The sequence below is a fragment of the Solea solea genome, chromosome 1, assembly GCF_958295425.1.
Source record: "Solea solea chromosome 1, fSolSol10.1, whole genome shotgun sequence".
NCBI classification, from domain to species: domain Eukaryota; kingdom Metazoa; phylum Chordata; class Actinopteri; order Pleuronectiformes; family Soleidae; genus Solea; species Solea solea.
Window position 1 is genome coordinate 1,656,318 of NC_081134.1, and position 21,822 is coordinate 1,678,139.

The following is a 21,822-nucleotide window of genomic DNA, read 5'->3' on the forward strand; positions in this document are numbered from 1 at the left end:
ATACATACTTACATACTGTATATGTATGTATATATATACATATATGTATGCATATATATATATATACATATATACACATACATATATGTATATATATATATATGCGCGTCTCCCATAACCTGGAAGAATTCAGTGTTTCACTCCACACACAGTTTGTAAGCACACAGCAGCAGAACGAGCTGTGTGTGCACGTCGTCTCATCGCTGGATGATTTTCAGTGCAGCATGCAAGTAAAAATGTGCACAAAAGTCTTTAGCTTCATCATCATCATTATCACAGACAGTCTATTTTCCCAATAAGGTGATTATTTTCATAAGAAATGAGAGCAGACTTCATTCATTTAGTATATTTTTCCTCTATATTATTCTGCATTTCAAAGCATGCCAAAGAAAAGGTTCAGTTTCTGCATAGTGCTGGCTATACGAGTGCCAAAGAGTTGGATTCCTTTACAAGTAGAAGTTGGTATGTACAGACGAGCAGTGACAGCGTGTGACTCCAGTGTTGTGTAAAAGTTACCAAAGCCTGTCCCAGCCCCGTCTGTGCTGAATATATACACATGAACAAAGTGTGACGCACACTGAGACACAACGTCAAGTCAAACTGAGCTGGAAAAAAGCTCAGCGGTATGGAAGAGCCATTAGTGTGTGTGTGAGTGCTCCCTCTACTGTTCTAATATCACACACACACAGAAAACTGTCTCACACAGGGTCAAAGGAAAAGAGTCCATGACAAACCACATTCTAGTTCTGAGGTCATAGTTCTGGATGTTAAGATACAGTTCAGGCCACGAGGTGACTTATTGAACACAAACAAACAAACAAACAAACAAACAAACAAACAACTACAGTCGATGAGATGGTGAGGAGAAGAAAGCCAGAAAAACAGATTCACTCTTCGACGTGAAATAAAAGTGAAACCCAGACAGACGGGTCATTAGATTCAGTCACATGATGAAGCTCCTCCTCTTTCACGCGCTCTTTTTTCACCTCAGTGTAAAAATCTTCAAAAATCACAGCTAATGACGCTGCGTTGACTTCACTGCTCAGGTGTTACAGAGTCACCTGCTTTGGTTTGATACTAACGTGTGACGTCACACAAACACTGACCATGTGATCAAAGTTATTATTGATGATGATCAGAACAATAATAATAACAAAACAAACAAATATGTAAAGTGAATGCATGAGTGTGAATGTGAGGGTTAGACACAAGCAGCCTGACTCCATTCATGTCACAAACAATAGAAATAAATGAACACAATCCTCATGAATGTTTGGTTTTGAGTTCTGAGACCAAGGGAAATGAACCTGATGACATCACTAACACATTCCTGAGTCTTTATTAAACATGTGCACAATTTAAAAAAATAAAGTGCCATAAATGAAGGGGCGTGGTTAAGCTGCTACAAGTCTTAACTGTTTAAAGGACTATTGCACGTCTACAGAAAAGGATCAATCTGTGTCATTTAGTTTCAGGGAAGACAAATTGAAGATGACACAGGTTTCCATTTACCGTCGTCCTGTGAACTCAAAACCTGGCAGTTACTTCAGTCCAGTGTCACTGTGACGTGGTCATTGCACGTTTCCACCTGCCCTGAGGAACATGAACTCCACACTGTGCTTCTACAGCTTCTCAGCAGCAGCAGCAGCAACAGCAGCTCACACTGATGTGTGTTTCATTATCAACTCCTCCGCTGTTCATCTTCACAGATTCAAAATGAATGAGTTAAAGTCAAAAGGACATTTGATAAACTCACGTTTGAATGTGTGTGTGTTGTGTTATGATGTGCGCACACACTGTTCCCTTTACCTCTGTACACAGTGGGTTTGTCATTAAAGCTGCTGTCAGTGATTTCCTTTCTTTTAAATATATCCTTCCATCTGAAATCTTTGATATAAGATGATGAGAATTAAAGCTGCACAGGTGTACATTTACATTTACGTCACTTATTTTACAGCTTCTGTCAGTGAAACACTATTAAATTCAAGTTCAGGACGATGAAGCTCTGTTCCAGTTTGTAGGATCGTGACTGAGTTCAAACATGCAGTGAAAATACCTACAATCCCTGGTTCACACATGGACATTAGCTCACAGTCGCACATGTGTTTCATCAAAATAAAGACGACGTCATGTGAACACTTGATAGCGTGTTCCGTGTAAAGAGTCTCGCATCATCGCTGTCAGACTTCAGTGGGAAGGATCTGCTCAACTGAGGAAGGATCTGCTCAACTGAGGAAGGATCAGCTCGAATGAGGAAGGATCTGCTCAACTTAGGAAGAATCTGCCCGACTGAGGAAGAATCTGCTCAACTGAGGAAGGATCAGCTCGAATGAGGAAGAATCTGCTCGACTAAGGAAGGATCAGCTCGAATGAGGAAGAATCTGCTCGACTAAGGAAGGATCTGCTTGACTGAGGAAGGATCAGCTCGAATGAGGAAGAATTCGAGCTGATCCTGAATCTGCTCGACTGAGGAAGGATCTGCTCGACTGAGGAAGGATCTGCTCGACTAAGAAGGAATCTGCTCGACTGAGGAAGAATCTGCTCGACTGAGGAAGGATCTGCTCAACTGAGGAAGGATCTGCTCGACTGAGGAAGGATCTGCTAGACTAAGGAAGGATCTGCTTGACTGAGGAAGGATCTGCTCTACTGAGGAAGGATCTGCTCGACTGAGGAAGGATCATTGACTCGGAGAAACACGTCCTCTGTGCTGTGAGTCTGAACTCCCTCCTCCTTTGAGTTTAAACTGAGCCACAGACAACATCACTGACAGCAGCTTTATAGAATAAATGTAATCACGTGTCTCAGTCTGATAGTCACATACTGTGAGTCTCTCTATGGGAAAATAAAATATAAATATCTGCCGTCAGTCATTGCTGGAGTCTCCATGGACTTTAAAACTATGTGATAATGAAATGAAGACCAACTTCTTTAAGGATTAGAATACAGTGTGAAACAAACGTCATGCTCTGCAGACTGAGACACAAACAAGGACAAACACACACTTAAATAGCTCTGGACTCATCACACAGAACAATAATAATAATAATAATAATTATAATACATATAATAATAATTGTAAAGCACACTCACTCAACTCTTCTTGCCAGTGTTTGCATATTATACTGTACATAGAATAACGGCGCATTGGGCTGGTCTCTGTAAACTGGCAAACTTGTGTACTATTTATGTATCACATGACAGACGTTTATGTACAAGGTAAAGCATTGTGGGTGTTTGCTCAGGTGAAAAAGTAAGGACCAATGAAATCTGAGGTAGCAAATTCATGTGTGAACAACCTTCATGTCTGTGCTTTGACTTCAGAGTGAAACTCAAAGCTTTGCCGGGTTTGTCGTCACTGAAGTTCTCTGGTGCTCTGTCCTCATGGTAAACTTGTAAGTTTGCCAGTTTACCTGTGAGCGACTCTGCCGCAGCGTGCCTGTGTTCTTCATTCACTAGCAAACCTGGACTTTGTTTCTGATAGGGCAGCTGATATGTTCATTGAGAAAATTCATGGCTTTTAACCCTCGTTCCCACCCCTGAGGTGCAAACCAGCCAATCCAGTGTGCTCTTGGGAAGGGGGGGGGGGTGTGGTGATTTGACCTCTTGGGGCAGGAGATCAGAGGAGATCAGAGGGAAGGAACCCACGATAGAGCAGGACAGCAGTTTCCTGTTAGGCCAGCTAACACTAACACAATTTACAAACCACTTTTCGAGTTTCTCGGAAGCGCCGCAGACATAAAGAATAGAATCATCGTTATATTAATAAGATTTTCAGTGCAAGACGTAAATGGCTACTTGTTTCATCGTCCTTCTGTTCGATGTTGCTTGTTCTGGTCGAGTCAGCAGTAAAGGGATTCTTCTACAGGTCAGCAGTCGTTCATGTGAGGATCAAGTCCTTTCACTCTCAGTCCAGAGCAGAGGATCTGAGCTTCCTCTCGGCTCTCTTTCGGGTTTTGGTTTCAAGATTGTATTGTTGAGAAGTTCAGAAAGCTCCAGATGTTTCATTAAAGGGTCAGGGGTGGAAGTGGAGGGGGTGAGAGTGTGAGGGGGTGAGGGACACACTCACTCTGGCTGAGCAGTGTGTTCCTACTTGAGAGGGTGACGGTGCTCTAAAGGGTTTTTTTGGTGGAGGTACAGTTGGTGTGTCCTGATGTCCAAAGTGTCAGGTGAGCTGAAGACAGGAGGAACTGATCAAACATCACACTTTCATCCTCACCCCGATCCCACTCACCCCACACCTGACACCTCGTCCTTAGCTCCCTCCTGGGTCGGAGCTGTGCCTCTGTGGTGTCCTTGAGTCTACAGGTGTCTGTGGTTCTGGGAGGGACCGCCTCCTCTGACCTTCAGGATCCAGAGGAGGAGCTCCAGTCGTGAGCCCAGTCCCAGTCCCATGACACACTTCTGAACTCAAATCCAACCCTGCTCCTAAGCTTGAGCCCACTGCTGCCCCACTTCTCCCTAACTCCAACCTTAAACCTGAACCTGAACTCATTCCAGGCCGTGATATAAGCCCTGTTTCAGTCCCAAGACCCAGCTCCCGCTCCAGGTGCTGCCCCAGGCTGTTGAGCACAGAGGCAGAGTTCTGATCCTGGCTGCTGGAGTCCTGGATCCTCATAGGGTCGACGGGCTGGGTCGAGAACTCCTCAAAATCCTGGGAATCCAAGATCTGCAGGCAAAATCAGAGGCAGAGGTCAGAGGTCAGGGGTCAGGGTCAGGTGAGAGTGAGCAAACTACCACGAGCCATGAGTAGAAATAATAAACTATTGTTGTCCTTTGTGTACTGTAGGAACGTTAATGATGAATAAAGAATTGATGAATTATTTCTCAGGACGTGGTTCCGACTTACACCAGCAGAGGGCAGACATCAACTACATCAAAACACATCAGCTGTGAGTGGATGAAACTTCCTCTGTGACAGAATGAACATTTCACTTCATATACAAACGTGTTGTTATGTCATTAAATATGAAAACTCTGCTTGTTTGTACGTAATAATAATAATAATACCTGGAGACAAATGATGAGTCAGCACAAAGTGACTCACCTGTGATAAAGAACACATGGTGTCTGTGACGGGCTGGACCAGTCTCTCTCCTGGACCTGGTCCTGGACCCAGACCAGGGTAAGGCGAGACCTGCAGGGGAGACGTTCTGTGACACGTTCTGTCTTTCTGTCTCACAACATCACAACCACATGAATCCCTACGAGATTAAACGGCTAGTTCAGGTTATTTAAAGTCTGATGGAATCAAACGTTTCATAACCGCTCCTGAACCGAACCTCATAGAGAAAATCAGTGATAAATCAGTGATTTTAGCTGGTCCTCTGCTGCCTCGTGTGGTAATGTTGTATCACTGAGGTCAATCTGAACAGGACTTTAAACACTGAAGTGACAAAATAAGACATTTGAACTTAGTGATGGAGGCGGCAGTAGATCAACAACTCCTGTGTGTGTGATGTTAAAATCACTGACTTTCTCTATGAGGTTTGGTGTGGGAGAGTGAGTGGTTTCCACACGTCAGTTTCCTGTCAGGAAAGACGTCTAATGATGAAACAAATCAGCAAACACATTCTCCAGATACTGTAAACTCGATCAGACATTTAAGGAAAGACTTCAACTCTTTTGTTTTCTTTATGACAGACCTCCATGTGTCCACACTTCCAAAAACCTCAACTATCACTTAAACACCGATGCTTTACGTGTGTGCGTGTGTGTGTGTGTGTGTGTGGTTACCTGAGGTGGTGTGGACACCGCGCTGTAGGCAGGAGGAACCAGAGCCATCTGTCTCTGTAGCAGCTGCATGATCGCTCCGATGTCTGTGGACATGCGACTCTCTAATCTGCACACAGCACATTTGAATATGTATGACTAACTAAGACAAATGAGACTGAACAGATATAATAATTAATGATAGTTATGTCTCCATCTTCTCAAACCCTTAGTCTGTAAAACTATAATGAGATCAACTATTTACATTTATTTAGACCTTTTTCAAAATAATTCAGTTAATCTAGACTTTAACTACATGTTCACTCATTCTTGTTGACGTGAAAGGTTTTATAGAAGAATTATAAATATCATTATTGTCTCGATTATTTCTTTGGTCAAAGACCAAATCAATCACATCTAATGATACGACATGAAGAAAGGAGTTAAAAAATCTTTTAATTATCAAAAATCACTGTGAGGTTCATTATAACTGGGAGGGGCTTATTCATCTCTGACTCCCTCTGTCTCACACACATATTCCATTTTCACTCCAGCACCTACAGAACCTGAGTCTTCACTCAGTCAGTCATGCATTAAACCTGTGAGGAGACGTCTGTCTGTCTGTCTGACTGTCTGTCTGACAGCACACAGACATGTCAATACTTAAAGGCTACAGGACTGTGGTGGAGAACACGAGCAGCCAGGTCAGAACATCATGATTTCATCTGCTGCAAGTCTGTTACACAACTTACACATTTACTTCCTATGACAACAAACACACACACACACACACAGACACACAGACACACAGACAGTTTGTGGTACCTGTTGAGCTGCTTCTGCAGCAGCTCCAGTCGTGTGTCCAGCTGGTTGCGTTGTTGGCGGCTCAGGCTGTGGATGGGTGTGTTGAGAGGCGGAGGAGAGGCCAGACTGCAGCTGGGAACCTCCTGGTACTGACCACCCCCTCGACTCTCACCCCAGAAGCTGAAGATGTTAGAAACACCTGAGAAAGCACCTGTGACAGGAGGAGGTGGAGGAGGTCAAGAAGGTGGAGAAGGTGGAGGAGGAGGAGGTGAATAAGGTGGAGGAGGAGGACACAGTGTGTGAGCGCATGTCACAGACAGATCACTGCACACACTTGATGGATGTGATGATACAGACCTGACAGGGCGTTGCAGGTGTTCCCAGTCTTAGGGTCTCCATCACCCTCACTGTTCTCTTTGAAGATCCCGGCTGAGGCCTGGACCTGTGGGTTTCCCAGGATTTCAGGAGGAGGAGCGAGACCCGTCACGACAGACTCGTCCCCCTGGGAGAGAAGTGGATCGGTTGAGGTTTACTGAGGTTAGGTTGTCATATAAAAAGCTGACTGTCCCATGTGCTACTGAACAACAACAGCTTCACCTATACAATATCTTATAAGAATATTATATCTTTAGTTAGACAGACTGAAACCACTCACTCTCCCACACCAAAGTGTAAGAGAGTTGACAAACTTGAGTTGGAAAAGGAGTAGAATAACATATATATTTATATTTGCTTGTGTCCGTGTTGGCAGCCATGTTTTCAGTGATGTCCTTAAAGGACTTTTTACCTCATCACCACTGGAGCGAGAGGACACTGAGCTCCGATGAGCCTCCCACTGTCTCGTGGGCGCCTCCTCCTGCTTATGGTGGTTAGCTGCCTCCCTCTGTCTTCTTCTCACTGACTTATGGGACTTTTTAACTTCTCCAGCATCTGCGTCATCTAGATGGAGGCGCGCCAGGAAACATGACATGAGAGAGAGAAGGCTTACGTCAGTGCAGCTGGACCAGGACCATCTTTTCAACTAACATGGGAGGGTGATGATGATTGTTGATGATTTGTTATTTCTTCAACCATTCCATCATTTAACGGTTTGTTTTTTAAATGACATCAAAGTCTGAGTTTTTAAGAGTTGTCTACCTTTCTCTGTACGCCGTCTGAATGATAATTTACGTCTCCGTAGTTTGTTGAATCCTCCACAGTTGGAGTCATCGCTGCTCGGGGAGCCCGGGATCATGTTGGTCTGAAAGCAGATCAGCATTAACTGGTCATTAATGAAAGAACCATCATTCAGTTCATGGAAACATGGATATCATATGAACAAAAGAGCTTTAGACCTTCAGATTAAATCCAGGTTGAACTGTTAACTCACATCTCGGAGGTTGAAGGTGATTTCCAGGTTGTTCCAGAAGTTCTCTGCAAACTCAGGATACATGTCCAGCACCTCCAGAACATCTTCTCTGTGGATCTTATGGAGGTCACAGTAGGTCAGTGCCCTCACATCAGCGTTAGATTTACCTGGGCGAGAATACAGGTTGATGGGCTCGCCGAAGATGTCGTTCTTCCCTGAGGAAAGAGAAAAGTACGTCAATCCAAATGTGACAATGTTTATCAGAGCAAAAACCAAACCATGACTTCGAATCGACCACACGCAGAGCTCAGAGACGGAACTGTGACGAGGCACAGATCCGTAGATCATCTCCAGATCTTTGAAGGATGTTGTGTTGGAGTAACACTGTATGCTGAACAGTAGGTGGCGATATGAGCAGAAGCATCATTACAAAGAAAGGTAGAAAAGCTGGTGCACAAACAAAAGGCGTATTTCAAAAGTAATTAAGTCTAAATTAATATGAAGTATCTGCGTCATAGTGGTCTCACTGGACTCAGAACAAACCTGTACGCTGCTAAAACTGAGAACCTGAGAACCTGAGAACCTGAGAACCACACATTCATGCAGTACATCTATGTGTTATATCTTTGATCGACATTCACGCGCTCCCGTCAGGAGCAACGTGGGTTTAAGTGTTTTGTCCTCGGACACATCAGACTTCACAGTTCAGATTTGAAACTGGGATTGATATTAATGGTATTTATACTTCTAAATATGTCCTAAAGTTGTCATAACACTTTCTTCAGGTTGCAGATGTTTGTAATAACATGTGGGGTCAGTGTTGAGGCAGTAAAGTATTTACCTAAGATGGCCACCACCACGTCTCCTCTCAGTATCTCAATGGATCCTCTGGATATGAAGTAGAGGGCAGTGAGGACGTCCCCGGCGTGGACCAGCGTGTCTCCTGGAGGAGCGTGGGTGGTCTTAAACTTCATGGCCAAAGCCCTGAGGCAGCCTTTGGTAGAGCCTTTAAAAGCTTTACAGTTCTGCAGCAATGTGCGGTTCAGATGGAGGCAGATATCTGCCTGGAGACACTCTGGGAAACCTTTCAGGACCTGAGGCGAGAGGGAGAGAAGGAACAAGGAAGCAGAGGGAGCGAGGGGAGCGAGGGAAGGAGGGAGGGAGGAGGAGGCAAGAAGAAGGGGTGGTCAGTGGAGAGACGACAGACGGAGAATAAAAATAAAAGGTGAGGAAAAGAATTTGGAATGAGAAGATAGAAGAGCAGGTGAGAAAGTGTTTAAATGCAAATGTTACGTCAGTATTGACACGTTATTAAATGTGAGAGGTAAGTTAGTGTCACATGATTGAAATGCTTTGACTGAGCACTTTATTAACCTTGAGTGTCATTACATCATTTCATCATATTAATGACCTTTATATTTAGCACAAGATATTAGATGTAACCATTATAAAAGTCAAGAAGTGATGGTAAAGAAAACCATTATTATGTTAAGAGTACAGCAGCAGTGAAAAAGGCTCTTCATTGATTTGTGGAACTATATTTCACAAGAAGGTCTACTGGCACACTGTGTGTGGGCCCCCCGTCTGTGTGTGGCCCCCTGTCTGTGTGCGGGCTGCCTGTATACGGGGCCCCATCTGTGTGCCGGCCCGTCTGTGTGCGGGCCCCCTGTCTGTGTGTGGCCCCCTGTCTGTGTGTGGGAGTGTAATTATTAATTTGAATGATTTCACTGCAGTCGATAGAAAGCCCTCGCTCTTTTAACTGTGAGTATCTCTCTATTGTATCTCCCTGACTGTACACAGAACACAACAGGACACAATAGAGCACAACAGGACACAACAGGACACAACAGGACACAACAGAACACAATAGAACACAACAGGACACAACAGGACACAACAGGACACAACAGAACACAATAGAACACAACAGGACACAACAGAACACAACAGGACACAACAGAACACAATAGAACACAACAGGACACAACAGAACACAACAGGACACAACAGAACACAACAGGACACAACAGGACACAACAGAACACAACTGGACACAACAGAACACAACAGAACACAACTGGACACAACAGAACACAACAGAACACAACAGGACACAACGGAACTGAACGCAACAGAACATAACACAACAGGACACAACACAACACAACATAACAGTACACAACAGGACACAACCGAACAGAACAGCACACAACACAACTGAACAGAAAAGAACACAACAGAACCCAACATAACACAACAGGACACAACAGAACACAATAGAACACAACAGGACACAACAGAACACAATAGAACACAACAGAACACAATAGAACACAACACACAACAGAACACAACAGAACACAATAGAACACAACACACAACAGAACACAACAGAACACAATAGAACACAACAGAACACAATAGAACACAACAGGACAAAACAGAACACAATAGAACACAACACACAACACACAACAGAACACAACAGAACACAATAGAACACAATAGAACACAACAGAACACAATAGAACACAACAGGACCAAACCGAACACAACAGGACGCAACAGAACACAACTGAACTGAACGCAACAGAACATAACAGAACAGAACACAACACAACACAACACAACACAACACAACAGGACACAACACAACAGAACACAACACAACAGGACACAACAGAACAGAACACAACACAACACAACACAACACAACTAAGCAGAAAAGAACAGAACAGAACAGAACAGAACACAACTGAACAGAACAGAACAGAACAGAACAGAACAGAACAGAACAGAACAGAACAGAACAGAACACAACTGAACAGAACAGAACAGAACACAAATAGACAGAACAGAACACAAAGGAACAGAACAGAACAGAAATAGAACACAAAGGAACAGAACAGAACAGAACAGAACAGAACAGAACAGAACAAAATAGAACACAAAGGAACAGAACAGAACAGAACAGAACAAAACAGAACAGAACAGAACAGAACAGAACAGAACAGAACAGAACTGAACAGAACTGAACACAAATAGACAGAACAGAACAGAATTCCAGTTGGTGGCGCCCTCTTGTTCACAGTCAAACTTGTGTGATGGCTGTGATGCTCTTCCAGGCTTTCACTGCTTGTTAGTGTTTCCTCCTTCAGGCTCCTCAGGTTTAACAGGTCAAAGTCGTGGTCTATAGGGTTTAAGTGTCCACTCTAACACCTTGTGATTGGCTCGTTCTCTTCATCTTTAAAGGTTTCTGTAGACTTGTGAGCTGCCATCATGGGTGACCACATCACTGAAGATGAAGAAGCCATGACATGACCTCCACCATGTTTCACACATGAGCTTGTATGTTTGATCGTTTCTTTCTCCATCACTTTGGTCAAAGTTCATCTTTGTCATGACACTGTGTCTCTGTTACTGTTTGCTTCCTGTTTCCTTCTGCTAATGAGCGGTTAGCATCGTGTGCTGTAGCCTCCTCTCAAGTCTTCTGTGATAGCTTCACTGCTGCCCTCTGGAGGTTGTTGCTGATGTCACTAACAGGTCTAACTTGGTCTACCTGTTGGACACCAGTGGTTTCTTTCTTCCTAATGCTTGGACTGGCTCTGGCCAATGTTTGTGCAATGGCTCTGATTGATTTCCATCTCCTCTCTTGTGTTTCACCCATAGACAGCGCTCTGGTTTTCATGATGGTTCCACTTCTAAATGAAGTCTGCACATGAAAAACCTGTCCTCCCCGATGTGAAAGTGAGCGTAGACGTTCAGTGCTGTTCATTGTTTGAATAAACAAAGTAATAACACAACACACCTGAGCAACACAACACACCTGTCACTCACATGTTCACATGAAAAATGACTGGGTTCAAACTAAAGGTGCTATCTTCTATGTTGTCAATCAGATCCAGATGTAAGAGCTGAAATGTTCATCTTTAGATGTCAAACGTTTAAAATGTTTCAATATAAAAATAAACTCTTCCATTACTATAGGAGGAAACTGTATAATTAGTGGATGTTCAGATTTCTAAGAAGATAATGATCTTTATCTGTATCAACAAACAGCTGAACCAGTGATCTCTGATGTCACAGGTGTGAAGATTCAGCCCGCGTGTGTGTGTGTGTGTGTGTGTGTGTGCATATCATTGATGATACTCACATCTTTCCTATTTTCTCTGACGGTGTCGGACCATGCATGCTGAGACAAAGTCTTCCAATCATCCTATTAACGTACAACGCAGGCTCAAAATCACACACACACACACACACACACACACACACACAGGCTGTGGTTGGTGCGTGACCACGTGTACTCACAGCGTTCATGTCGATGCCGTTGGTGTAGGACCAGGCGTGTTGGAAATACTCCTCCAGTCTCTGCCTCAGGGGGTTCGGGATCTGGTGGAAGCGGATGAACTCCCTGACTCGCAGCATCTGGGTGTGGTAGCGGGCGGTGCCGGAGTACAGCCGCTGGATGATGGCCGACACGTTCCCAAAGATGCTGGCGTACATCAGGGCTGCAGGTCAGCAGGGGACGATGTGTTTGTACGTGAAGACGAGCAAGAGGAAGAGCAGAGGGAACGCAGAGACATTAAAACATCACAGACTGAGTGATTTAAAGTCAATCAGTGATAAAGTGAGGTGTTTGATTCAGGAACAGCAGGAGACAGAGGTGATGGTGATGATGATGATGATGATGATGCTAACAGCTGCTCTGCTCACTGACTTACACTGTGCGTGTGTGTGTGTGTGTGTGTGTGTGTGTGTGATGTTTGAATAAAAGTGTCAGTGGAATCATAACAAGCATATTTCACACTTAATGACACAGTAACCACTTCAGCCTCTGACTTCACTGTTACTGTCCTCAGTGTAAATGATGGAGGAGAAGATGAGCTGAGAAGCACAATTCTAATCTCTTCTTCTGCAGTTTACTTAATAATAATGAAGTGATAGGATTTTAAAAATAGGTCAGAGTGTCATACTGTGAACAACATGTAATAACACGAGAGAAAAAGAGAAATCTGACATGATTGAATCCCTGTTGTTCTCATTAAAGTTTGCAGAAAAGTTACAGAAGAACTGAAAGTAAAGAAAAACCCACAGAGAAACTAAGAAATGTGTTTTACTTGAGTTGTGTTCAGGGTCAAAACAAAGGTTCACTCACAGGAACTAACCGTTATAAGTGAATAAAAGCTTTTCTGTCGTTTTTGCAGGTTCTGACAGCGTGATATTTATAATATTTATACTTACATCCTATGAGCATGACACAGATGGAGAAGATCTTCTCAGAGTTGGTGTTTGGAGACACATTTCCGAAGCCCACGCTGGTCAGACTGCTGAAGGTGAAGTACAGGGCAGTGACGTACTTGTCTTTGATGGACGGTCCTGACCCTGACAGACAAACACGCGACAGAACGGGACTGATTTCATAGCTAATGATGAAAACATTGTAAGTGGAAACTTCAGGTGACATCGAACATGTAAACACAGAGATTCCACATGATTGTCTATTACTGAGAGCATCACTGTGAATGTGATGTTAAAGCTGAACGCCTCGACTCTGCACCTGGGATGGAGTCATTGTAGTGTTTCCCCAGTTGATCTCCGAGAGTGTGAAGCCAGCCGATGGAACCGTTTCTCTCCACGCTGCCGATGGCGTACCTGAGAACAACAGCTCAGGTGAGAACCTGAACAATCATCACTGACTGAATTTTGTCTTTTTCTTCTGTAAAAATGCAAAAACGTCCACTGTGGGAGAAGAGTAAGTGGAAAGGATGAACTCTTCTCTCTCTGCTGTTCCCGCCTTCTTTAAATCAAGTTTCTATGTGGGCGGAGCCACTCCCTCTCATTTACATGCTACGCTTTCACTGCAATGTGTCTCAGCGGCTGTAGAAACATCTCTGTGAAGCTTGAGCCTTTACACGCAGCATTTAAGCTGCAAAACAGATGTTTTATTCCAAAGTTATGAAAACACTTTTCCAAACACAGTAGTATATTTTATTACACACACACACACACACACACACACACATCCGAGTACCAGATGCAGGCGAGCCAGTGGGCGATGAGGGCGAAGGTGCACATGAGCAGGAAGAGGACGGCTGCACCGTACTCCGAGTAGCGATCCAGTTTTCTGGCCACACGGACCAATCGCAGGAGACGAGCAGTCTTCAGCAGACCAATCAGAGTGGTGGTCTGATGTGAGGGGAGGAGACAGAGAAGAGGAGAGATCCTTAGTCCTCTGAGTCCGTACAACAGATGATGAGTGTGCTGTGTGTGTGTGTGTGTGTGTGTGTGAGTGTCCTGAGTGGAAATAATGGCTCTGTGCTGAGGAGAAAGCTCCACTTTGTTGGCTCGGTGCTTTTTTCCTGACAGCATCAGTGAAGTGAACCATGGCCAAACTTTTCCCCAGGCAGCAGGATTTGGATGTTGGAGAGTTTCAACATTCATTATTTTTGGCTTCATCACAATAAATGAAATATTTTCTACTCCTGTGTAGATTTCATGAACCACATAATTACCCTCAGCTGAGTTGTTGTGTGGAGTAAATCTAGCAACCTTTTATCCTCAGAGGACATTTCTGTCCTCTTACCACAGAAGCTCAGCTCTTACTGCAGGTTTCTCACTTCGTTATTTTCATTATTCACTGGTTTTACTGAAGACATTCAGTTTATTAGTGTTTTTTAGAGTTTTCTGTGGCTCCAGACTAAACTGACTTCAGTGTGAAGAAGGTTTTCAGGAGACAGAAAGAGTCTGTTAAAGACGTCATGACGTCACTGAAGTTCATTCTCATATAAATCACTCAACTGTGTAAACATGATACAAGTCTGTACCTTGTACTTCTTACAGAGAAGAGATGACATCAGTTCTCTGTCTGTCAGATTTATGTTTTCCCTAAAATTATAACCAAGTTAAATGAACTGTGTTGTAAAGTAAACTCTCAGCAGTTACAGAGAGGCTTACGTCATTAAAATCACAGTTAGGTCAGTGTCTCCCACAGCAAATCACTCAACCATATATACTATAAACCCACACAACCTGAATATCACCACTGTGTTTATATACTATATGTACATACATATATACGTATATATACGTATATATAAAACCTGAACTGGTTTACTATAAAGCCAAGGAAACTTTAAAAGAAAGTATAAAAGCAGAGACAATAAAACTGGTTAGAAACGTTTATATTGTCTCGTACTCTAATTGGTTCATAGACATTACTGTATGTGATATAATATAGTTATATATTATTGTGATGCTTCACCACAGCTGACAAATCTGCTTCCTCATGGAGGCAATTAAACCAAGACACAACTAAACAAAAGAGACAAAAACTAGACAGACAGACAGGCAGGCAGACAGGCAGGCAGACAGACAGTACCTCCTCTCCGTTGCGGTAGATGAGCAGGTCAAAGGGAATAGCAGCCACCATGTCGATGAGGAACCAGCCTTTGAAATAGTGCACAGCGATCCTCAGAGGGTGACTCACCACTTCATCGTTAGAATTCACGTACGTTGTCCTGAGAAGAAGATCCAGACATTACAGCAATCACCTTTCATCATGATCTTATCAACATCGTGAACCTGTGAACCGGTTCAGGTGTGGACTGTTGTGTGTATTTATACACATATACAGTATATACATACTCATATACTCAGAGCTATATCACTATAACTATACTGTAATTAATGCCATACTATTACAATATGGTGTTAATATGTCCTTACATTACAACATTCACTCATGTCTGTCTCAGGTGGACAAAGACACATGTCTGCATGTATGAACACAGATGTGAGACATGTTAAAAGCAGACAGACCTGAAGTTGATGAGGATGTCAATAATGAACATGATGTCCACGATGAGGTCCACCACGTTGAGAGGAGAGCAGGAGTAACCACACTTCTGAATGGCTACCTCTTCCTGTGAGGAGACAAGAGGAGACCAGAGGACAGCAGACGAGAGGACAGGAGACAAGGCAAGAGGAAAGGACAAATTAAAACAAACTTAAATAAAAGACATTTAAAAAGACAAAATGGGACAGTTTTTGAGGTAAATGATGTGATGCTGAGTCAGATGAGTGAACAAAGGAAGTCCCACGACTTTCACAATAAAACAAAGTGACTCTGACCTGGTCGTTGAGGAGGAACGCAGCAGAGTACGGAGTCACGATGGCCGTGTAGATGACCAGCAGCAGGATGAGCCAGTCCCACACGGCTTTGAAGGGACTGTAGTGCAACACCGTCCACCTGTGGATACGAGGAGCCTGGAGTTTGTACTCTGGCAACACGTCTGCCCCCAGAGACAGCACCTGAACACAGAGAGAGGGAGGGAGGGGGAGAGAGGGGGAGAGAGGGGGGGAGAGGGACGATCACAGGGTGTACATGAGCAGACAGAAAAGCAGCGAAGGCAACAAGTGGAAGAAAAGAGTTGACTGTATAATAAAGACTGATACTAAAGTCATGGAACTATAGAGTTTTAGAGACGGTGATGTTTCTTTCCTGTGAATCAGATATAAAGTGTGTCTTATCTTCTCTCTCCATTCTTCCTGGTCGTTTACCTTCATTTCAAACATCAGTTTTATTCCTGCATGACAATATTTCCTCCAGATCTCCATCACATTCTCCCCTCCCTCCTCTCAAACCTTCATCATCATCATCATCATCATCATCATCATCTTTTCTCTGCTTCACCTTGTCTGGCCCCATGGAGACTATTTAAATGTTTATGATGAAAGCATGAATCCTGAATCCTCTGGTTCATTTATTTGTGAAGCATGATTCATACACAGGGCTCAGACTCAGAGTGCAGAGACATACGGAAGAAAATCACTAAAATGACATTAAAGTCATGAGAGATAAAAGTGTGATTAGTCAAAACAAAGTGCATTTAAAAGACAAGAATGGATTATTAATAATAATAATAATAATAATAATAATAATATAATTAATAATAAAAATGTTTTCAGGCCTGATTTAAATGAGCTGACAGTGTGGGCGCAGGTGTTCCACAGGTGAGGAGCAGAAGAACACACAGTAAACCTGATCCTGAGGATGACATCATATCATAAGAGGAGATGCTATCATCCTTCTTTCTTCTCTGTGCTTAAAGATAACAACATTTTTGAAAGATTTATGAAAAGTGTGTAAGAAATATTTTCTCTTTCTTGGCATTAGTGAATTATCATGATTGAAAAGATGTTTGAATTTTAATGAACAGTTAAAGTGGAATCTGGGAGCTTTTGATCAAAGTAAAGTTATGCTAGCTTGGTTTATCTATCTATAAATTCCAGGAAAGTCTGTCTGTCTGTCTGTCTGTCTGTCTGTGACTCGCATATCTCTCGAACCGATGATCCAACTGATTTCAGACTTCACAGGTGTCTTGCTACAGGCATGAGTGAGTGCAGTGCCAAGTGACGTTGTTTGGATAAGTAATGCCAAAGATATCGGTAAAAGTAGCACACACTGGCTTTCGCCACTCTCGCCGCTCTACTGCAGCCACTCCCCCTCTCACTCACACAGCACTGTGAGTGAGACAAGGCGCAGCAAGGCTGAGGCAGACGACGATCGCAGACTGTTCACCCCACTCTCCTCCGGGAGGCGTTGCAGGCTCAGAGGAAGCTTGTTTCCTGCATGTCTGTTATGTCTGTGATGTTTGTGATGTATGTGATGTTTGTAATGTATGTGATGTCTGTGATGTCTGTGATGTTTGTAATGTATGTGATGTCTGTGATGTCTGCGATGTTTGTAATGTATGTGATCTCTGTGCATACATCACATACATCACATCCATCATAGACATCCCATACATCATTATGTAATGTCTATGATGTATGTGATTTATGTGATGTATGTGATGTCTGTGATGTACTGTATGTGATGTATGTGCATACATCAGAGACATCACAGACATTACAAACTTCACAGACATTATTATGTAATGTATATGAAGTCTGTGATGTATGTGATGTACTGTTTGTGATGTATGTGCATACATCACAAACATCACAGACATCACAGACATTACAAACATCACAGACATCACAGACATTACAAACATCACAGACATTATTATGTAATGTATATGATATCTGTGATGTCTATGATGTATGTGATGTATGTGATGCGTATGATGTGATCTAATGTACGTGTCCCTCTCTCCAGTGCAGCATCAGCACATTCTGCACATGTTCTGTGCTGTGCTCTGACACCACTGCTGGATCTGACACACTGAATTAGGCTCAGGATGAAATGTGCTGAACAATTCACCTTAAAATAGATGAAAAAATAGTTTGTTGGACAGTCAGACTGAGTGCAGCTACAGGAACCTTTTTGTTCATAAATGTCAGGTTCGAACAAGATCAGGCTGTAGCAGGACAGCAGCTCTGACACATGTGCAACACATACTGTATGACACATGAAACAGAAGGACAAGGTCTCAATATTCATGCACACACGCACGCACACACACACACACAGTGTACAGTGCAGCTGCAGTCTAAAGATCCGTTCATCATCAATCTTAGATCAAATGTTGCACTGGTGCAGAAGACTGAGCCACAGGCAGTGACACACAGCTGCAGGTATGAACGGGATGTTCTGCTACATCAGAAAGTATGAAGTAAGTCAGACTCTGTATCTAAACAACGTCCTCCTCTCCATCGTCTCTCTGCGGTCATAGAGATTCTGAGGCCTTTGAACTCCTGGAGTACTGACCGACCGACCGACCAACCGACTGACCGACCAACTGACCGACCGACTGACCGACCGACCGACCGACCGACTGACAAGTGAAAGCTATTGTATCCTGGTTAACTGTCTCCATAAAAATGTAAAAACAAACACGTACAATGGAAACAAATGGAATGATGTTAAAAATCATGGGACTGAAACATAACTTTAGCTTCTGCAATTGACTGAGAAAACATTCAGAAACAAAAGACCAGAGCAGGTTTGTGACTGAAGAGGTTTAGTTTAGAATTGAACCCTCGACCATGTTTGAGTCCAGAGTTTCAGTCGTGACTCTAACTTTCAGTGTCAGTAGAAAAGTGAATGTGAGTCTCAGAGGGGAGCAGACAGAAATACTGCAGGGTTTGAATGCAGTCACGCAGCACACGCACCATCCATCTACTTGGTAGGGGTGTTGATGATTTTGGGAGCATTCCATTTCTCATATTGAGATTCATTTGAGTGTAAACTATTACAAAGTGAGGATGTAGACAAATGGACGAGGAAGAGGAGGAAGAACATCCTCCTCCTCTGAGCTCAGTCATGAAGATATTTTTAGTCTCACATTTATTATTTTCTCTTTGGAGCAAAGATTTTAATCTATACTGTCATCCAAGTGTGTGTGTGTGTGTGTGTGTGTGTGTGTGTGTGTGTGTGTTTGTGTGTGTGTGTGTGTGTGTGTGTGTGTGTGTGTGTCACCACACTCGCTGACTGGTTGACCTTTTTCTCTGCAGCCCTGACAGTTTCCATTAAAACATTAAGACACAACAAAGGAGCTTATTTTATCAGCAGTGACGTCTCTCTCTCTCTCCTCACTACAACTCTATCCCATAATATTCATCAGCATCAGGTAAGCAGTGTGTAAACCCTCAGAATGAGACGTTGTAAATGTATAAAGTAAACCAGCAGAAACCTATCAGTGGTGATCTTCATATAAAAGCCATGGAACTCGTCACATTGTGTTAACATGAGGCTGAAATAAGTGACACAGATTGCAGAGAAGCTTTAGTGTAATATTAATGTGTCCATAGAGCACAGAGCTATGTTCATGTGATCACAGTCATCATGTATGGAATCAGGCCACTTGAATAAAAGATGCTGAACATTCATCTACTGTACACACTCAGTGCTATATATACACATACACACACATCTATATATATATATATATATATATATATAGATGTGTGTGTGTATGTAAAACAAAATAGGGAAACATTTAATGGTTAAACAACTTTCATATAAAAACTAAGTCAGCTGATTCACAGAGGAACCCCGTGTTCACTCAAAGACTAAATGTTCTTTTTAATTGTCTCAAACCCGTGGATCTATGGCTGTGTTCTATTTCTGGCTTTGCCAAACTCTTGCATAACTTTTAACCGTGGCAGCAGGTAGATTGTGAAGCACGGCTGCTATCAGGTGTCAAACAGAGCTCGTCTGAAAGCTGTGTAGGAGGTAGAGAGGAGAGAGGAGAGAGAAAGTGAGACAGACTGTGCCAGAATCTGTGCCTGTATCACGACTACACACTCAGCAGAGCACGGAGAGATGGGCTTCCTGTTCCGGGCCACTGATCCATGACCACTGGACATGTGTGAGAAACAATAAACTCACATTCAGTTTCTCCAGGAGTCTGCTGCTCATTTATCTCTAACATCTATCTATACATTCCAGGACCCTCTGTCTGTCTGTCTGTCTATTTGCGTATCTCTTGAACTGATGGTGCGATTGATTTCAAACTTGACAGGTGTCTTGCGATGGGGCACGAGTAAGTTTGATAAGCAATGCAACAGATATAATTAAAGATATCGATAAAAGACGTGTACATTTTCTCATACACATTTAATCATAAAGATGACGTTCATGAAGTTAATGTGGTTGAAACTTTCACCCAGTGTAAAATAATTATTAAAGACAGTTTATCAAAGGTGCCAAAGACACAACTACTGAACTACTGAATTAACTTCATGCTTTTTGTTCTTTTGATTTGTCAAGTATTTAAAAACTTAAAAATAAAAAGCTCTTCTCACCGCTTTAATGTGAAAATAATCCTTTTATAGCTGTCAGCTGTCCTGTTTATCATTTTACACATATTATTGTAGATATTTATGATTATTTATATTGTCTTATGTAAGACAGTGTCCACACTGACCGCTCCAGTCCAGAGCTGACATAACAGAACGTGACTGTTCAGCCCGGATCACAAAGAGAGACAAACACAGCTGATGTGGTTTGGATTTTCTTCCTGAGACAGACGGACTCGCTCCTCTCTTTGTGCTCATATGAATTTACAGCACGAGGGGGAATGAAGTGCAACATTTGAAAGGTCACTGCAACACAATCGAGCCTTGTTTTCTGGACCGAGATAGAAGGAAAATGTGCCTCTAACTAAGACATAAAACATTCAGTGTCATGTAAAATCTGCTCATAAATTCTCCTGAAACGGCTTCAAGCTGCCGTTTGATTCCACTTCTTATAAAACGATCTCCCGTCTCCCGTCAGTGGCACTGAAGTGCACATGCAGCATGAGCTTCTTTTGTTTGTCTGTTCCTTTAGTGTGAAACAGCTTGTTTGTGCATGTGAAGACAAAAAGGTCAAAGGTCATCGTCTCCCACTGCAAACAATGCTGCACTAATGTTGTTCATGCTCACTGTAAACTGTTTACCATGAAACGTAAATGTGAGTGTCATTTTCATGAATGTTTCTAGGCAAACTTGTGCTGCATGGATATAAAGTGACGTTCATATCGAATCATGATCCAGTTACAGAATAATGTGCAAACGGAGCCACGAGAACTGAAGCAGAGGCAGGAAACACCTGAGTCAATGAACCATGAGAGGAAAGAATGAAACTTCAAACACACAGTGTGTCATTTCTGCTAACGTGGGGTTTCTCAGTCAAAACAATAACAAAGACTTAGTCTGATGATGGGATGCAGCAATGGATCATGGGAATTGTTGTTGTGCCTCGTTTGCTTTCTCTGTGCATTTACAAGAACAAGAAGTTCAGCAGTTCATTCTCTACCTCGAATAAACACAATCACTCAATCACAGCCCTTGTCTCTCCTGTCTGTCTCTCTGTCTGTCTGTCTCTCACCTCTCTCCCGTCAGTGGGCAGACGTCGCGAGTGTCCCCTCGCTTCCCAGCCGTGGCTGCACGGCGGTGGCAGGCCGGGTGGGCGTGGCATGAGGGCAGCCGGGCAGCAGTGATTGGCGGCAGTAGCTTTGGTGAAGGTC

The 21,822-nt window shown here is 43.0% G+C and overlaps 1 protein-coding gene across 3 annotated transcripts in view; it reads right to left on the reverse strand.

The window, feature by feature from the left end:
* Positions 1-74: 74 nt before the first annotated feature.
* The window catches only part of kcnh2b (potassium voltage-gated channel, subfamily H (eag-related), member 2b), a 130,823-nt gene continuing 109,075 nt past the window's right edge, over positions 75-21,822 (reverse strand). For 2 of the 3 annotated variants that reach the window (XM_058625284.1, XM_058625456.1), the window contains 17 exons: positions 15,995-16,174; positions 15,683-15,786; positions 15,243-15,381; positions 13,896-14,050; positions 13,422-13,516; positions 13,106-13,246; positions 12,173-12,372; positions 12,015-12,077; positions 8,703-8,955; positions 7,883-8,076; positions 7,651-7,753; positions 7,301-7,452; positions 6,871-7,015; positions 6,535-6,724; positions 5,734-5,839; positions 5,045-5,134; positions 75-4,666 (listed from right to left, as the gene is read on the reverse strand). In XM_058625284.1, coding sequence (XP_058481267.1) covers positions 4,253-4,666; positions 5,045-5,134; positions 5,734-5,839; positions 6,535-6,724; positions 6,871-7,015; positions 7,301-7,452; positions 7,651-7,753; positions 7,883-8,076; positions 8,703-8,955; positions 12,015-12,077; positions 12,173-12,372; positions 13,106-13,246; positions 13,422-13,516; positions 13,896-14,050; positions 15,243-15,381; positions 15,683-15,786; positions 15,995-16,174 — 2,724 coding nt within the window. In that variant the 3' untranslated portion in view covers positions 75-4,252. The remainder of the gene's footprint in view (positions 4,667-5,044; positions 5,135-5,733; positions 5,840-6,534; positions 6,725-6,870; positions 7,016-7,300; positions 7,453-7,650; positions 7,754-7,882; positions 8,077-8,702; positions 8,956-12,014; positions 12,078-12,172; positions 12,373-13,105; positions 13,247-13,421; positions 13,517-13,895; positions 14,051-15,242; positions 15,382-15,682; positions 15,787-15,994; positions 16,175-21,822) is intronic. The other variant, XM_058625374.1, reaches the window with a different exon arrangement.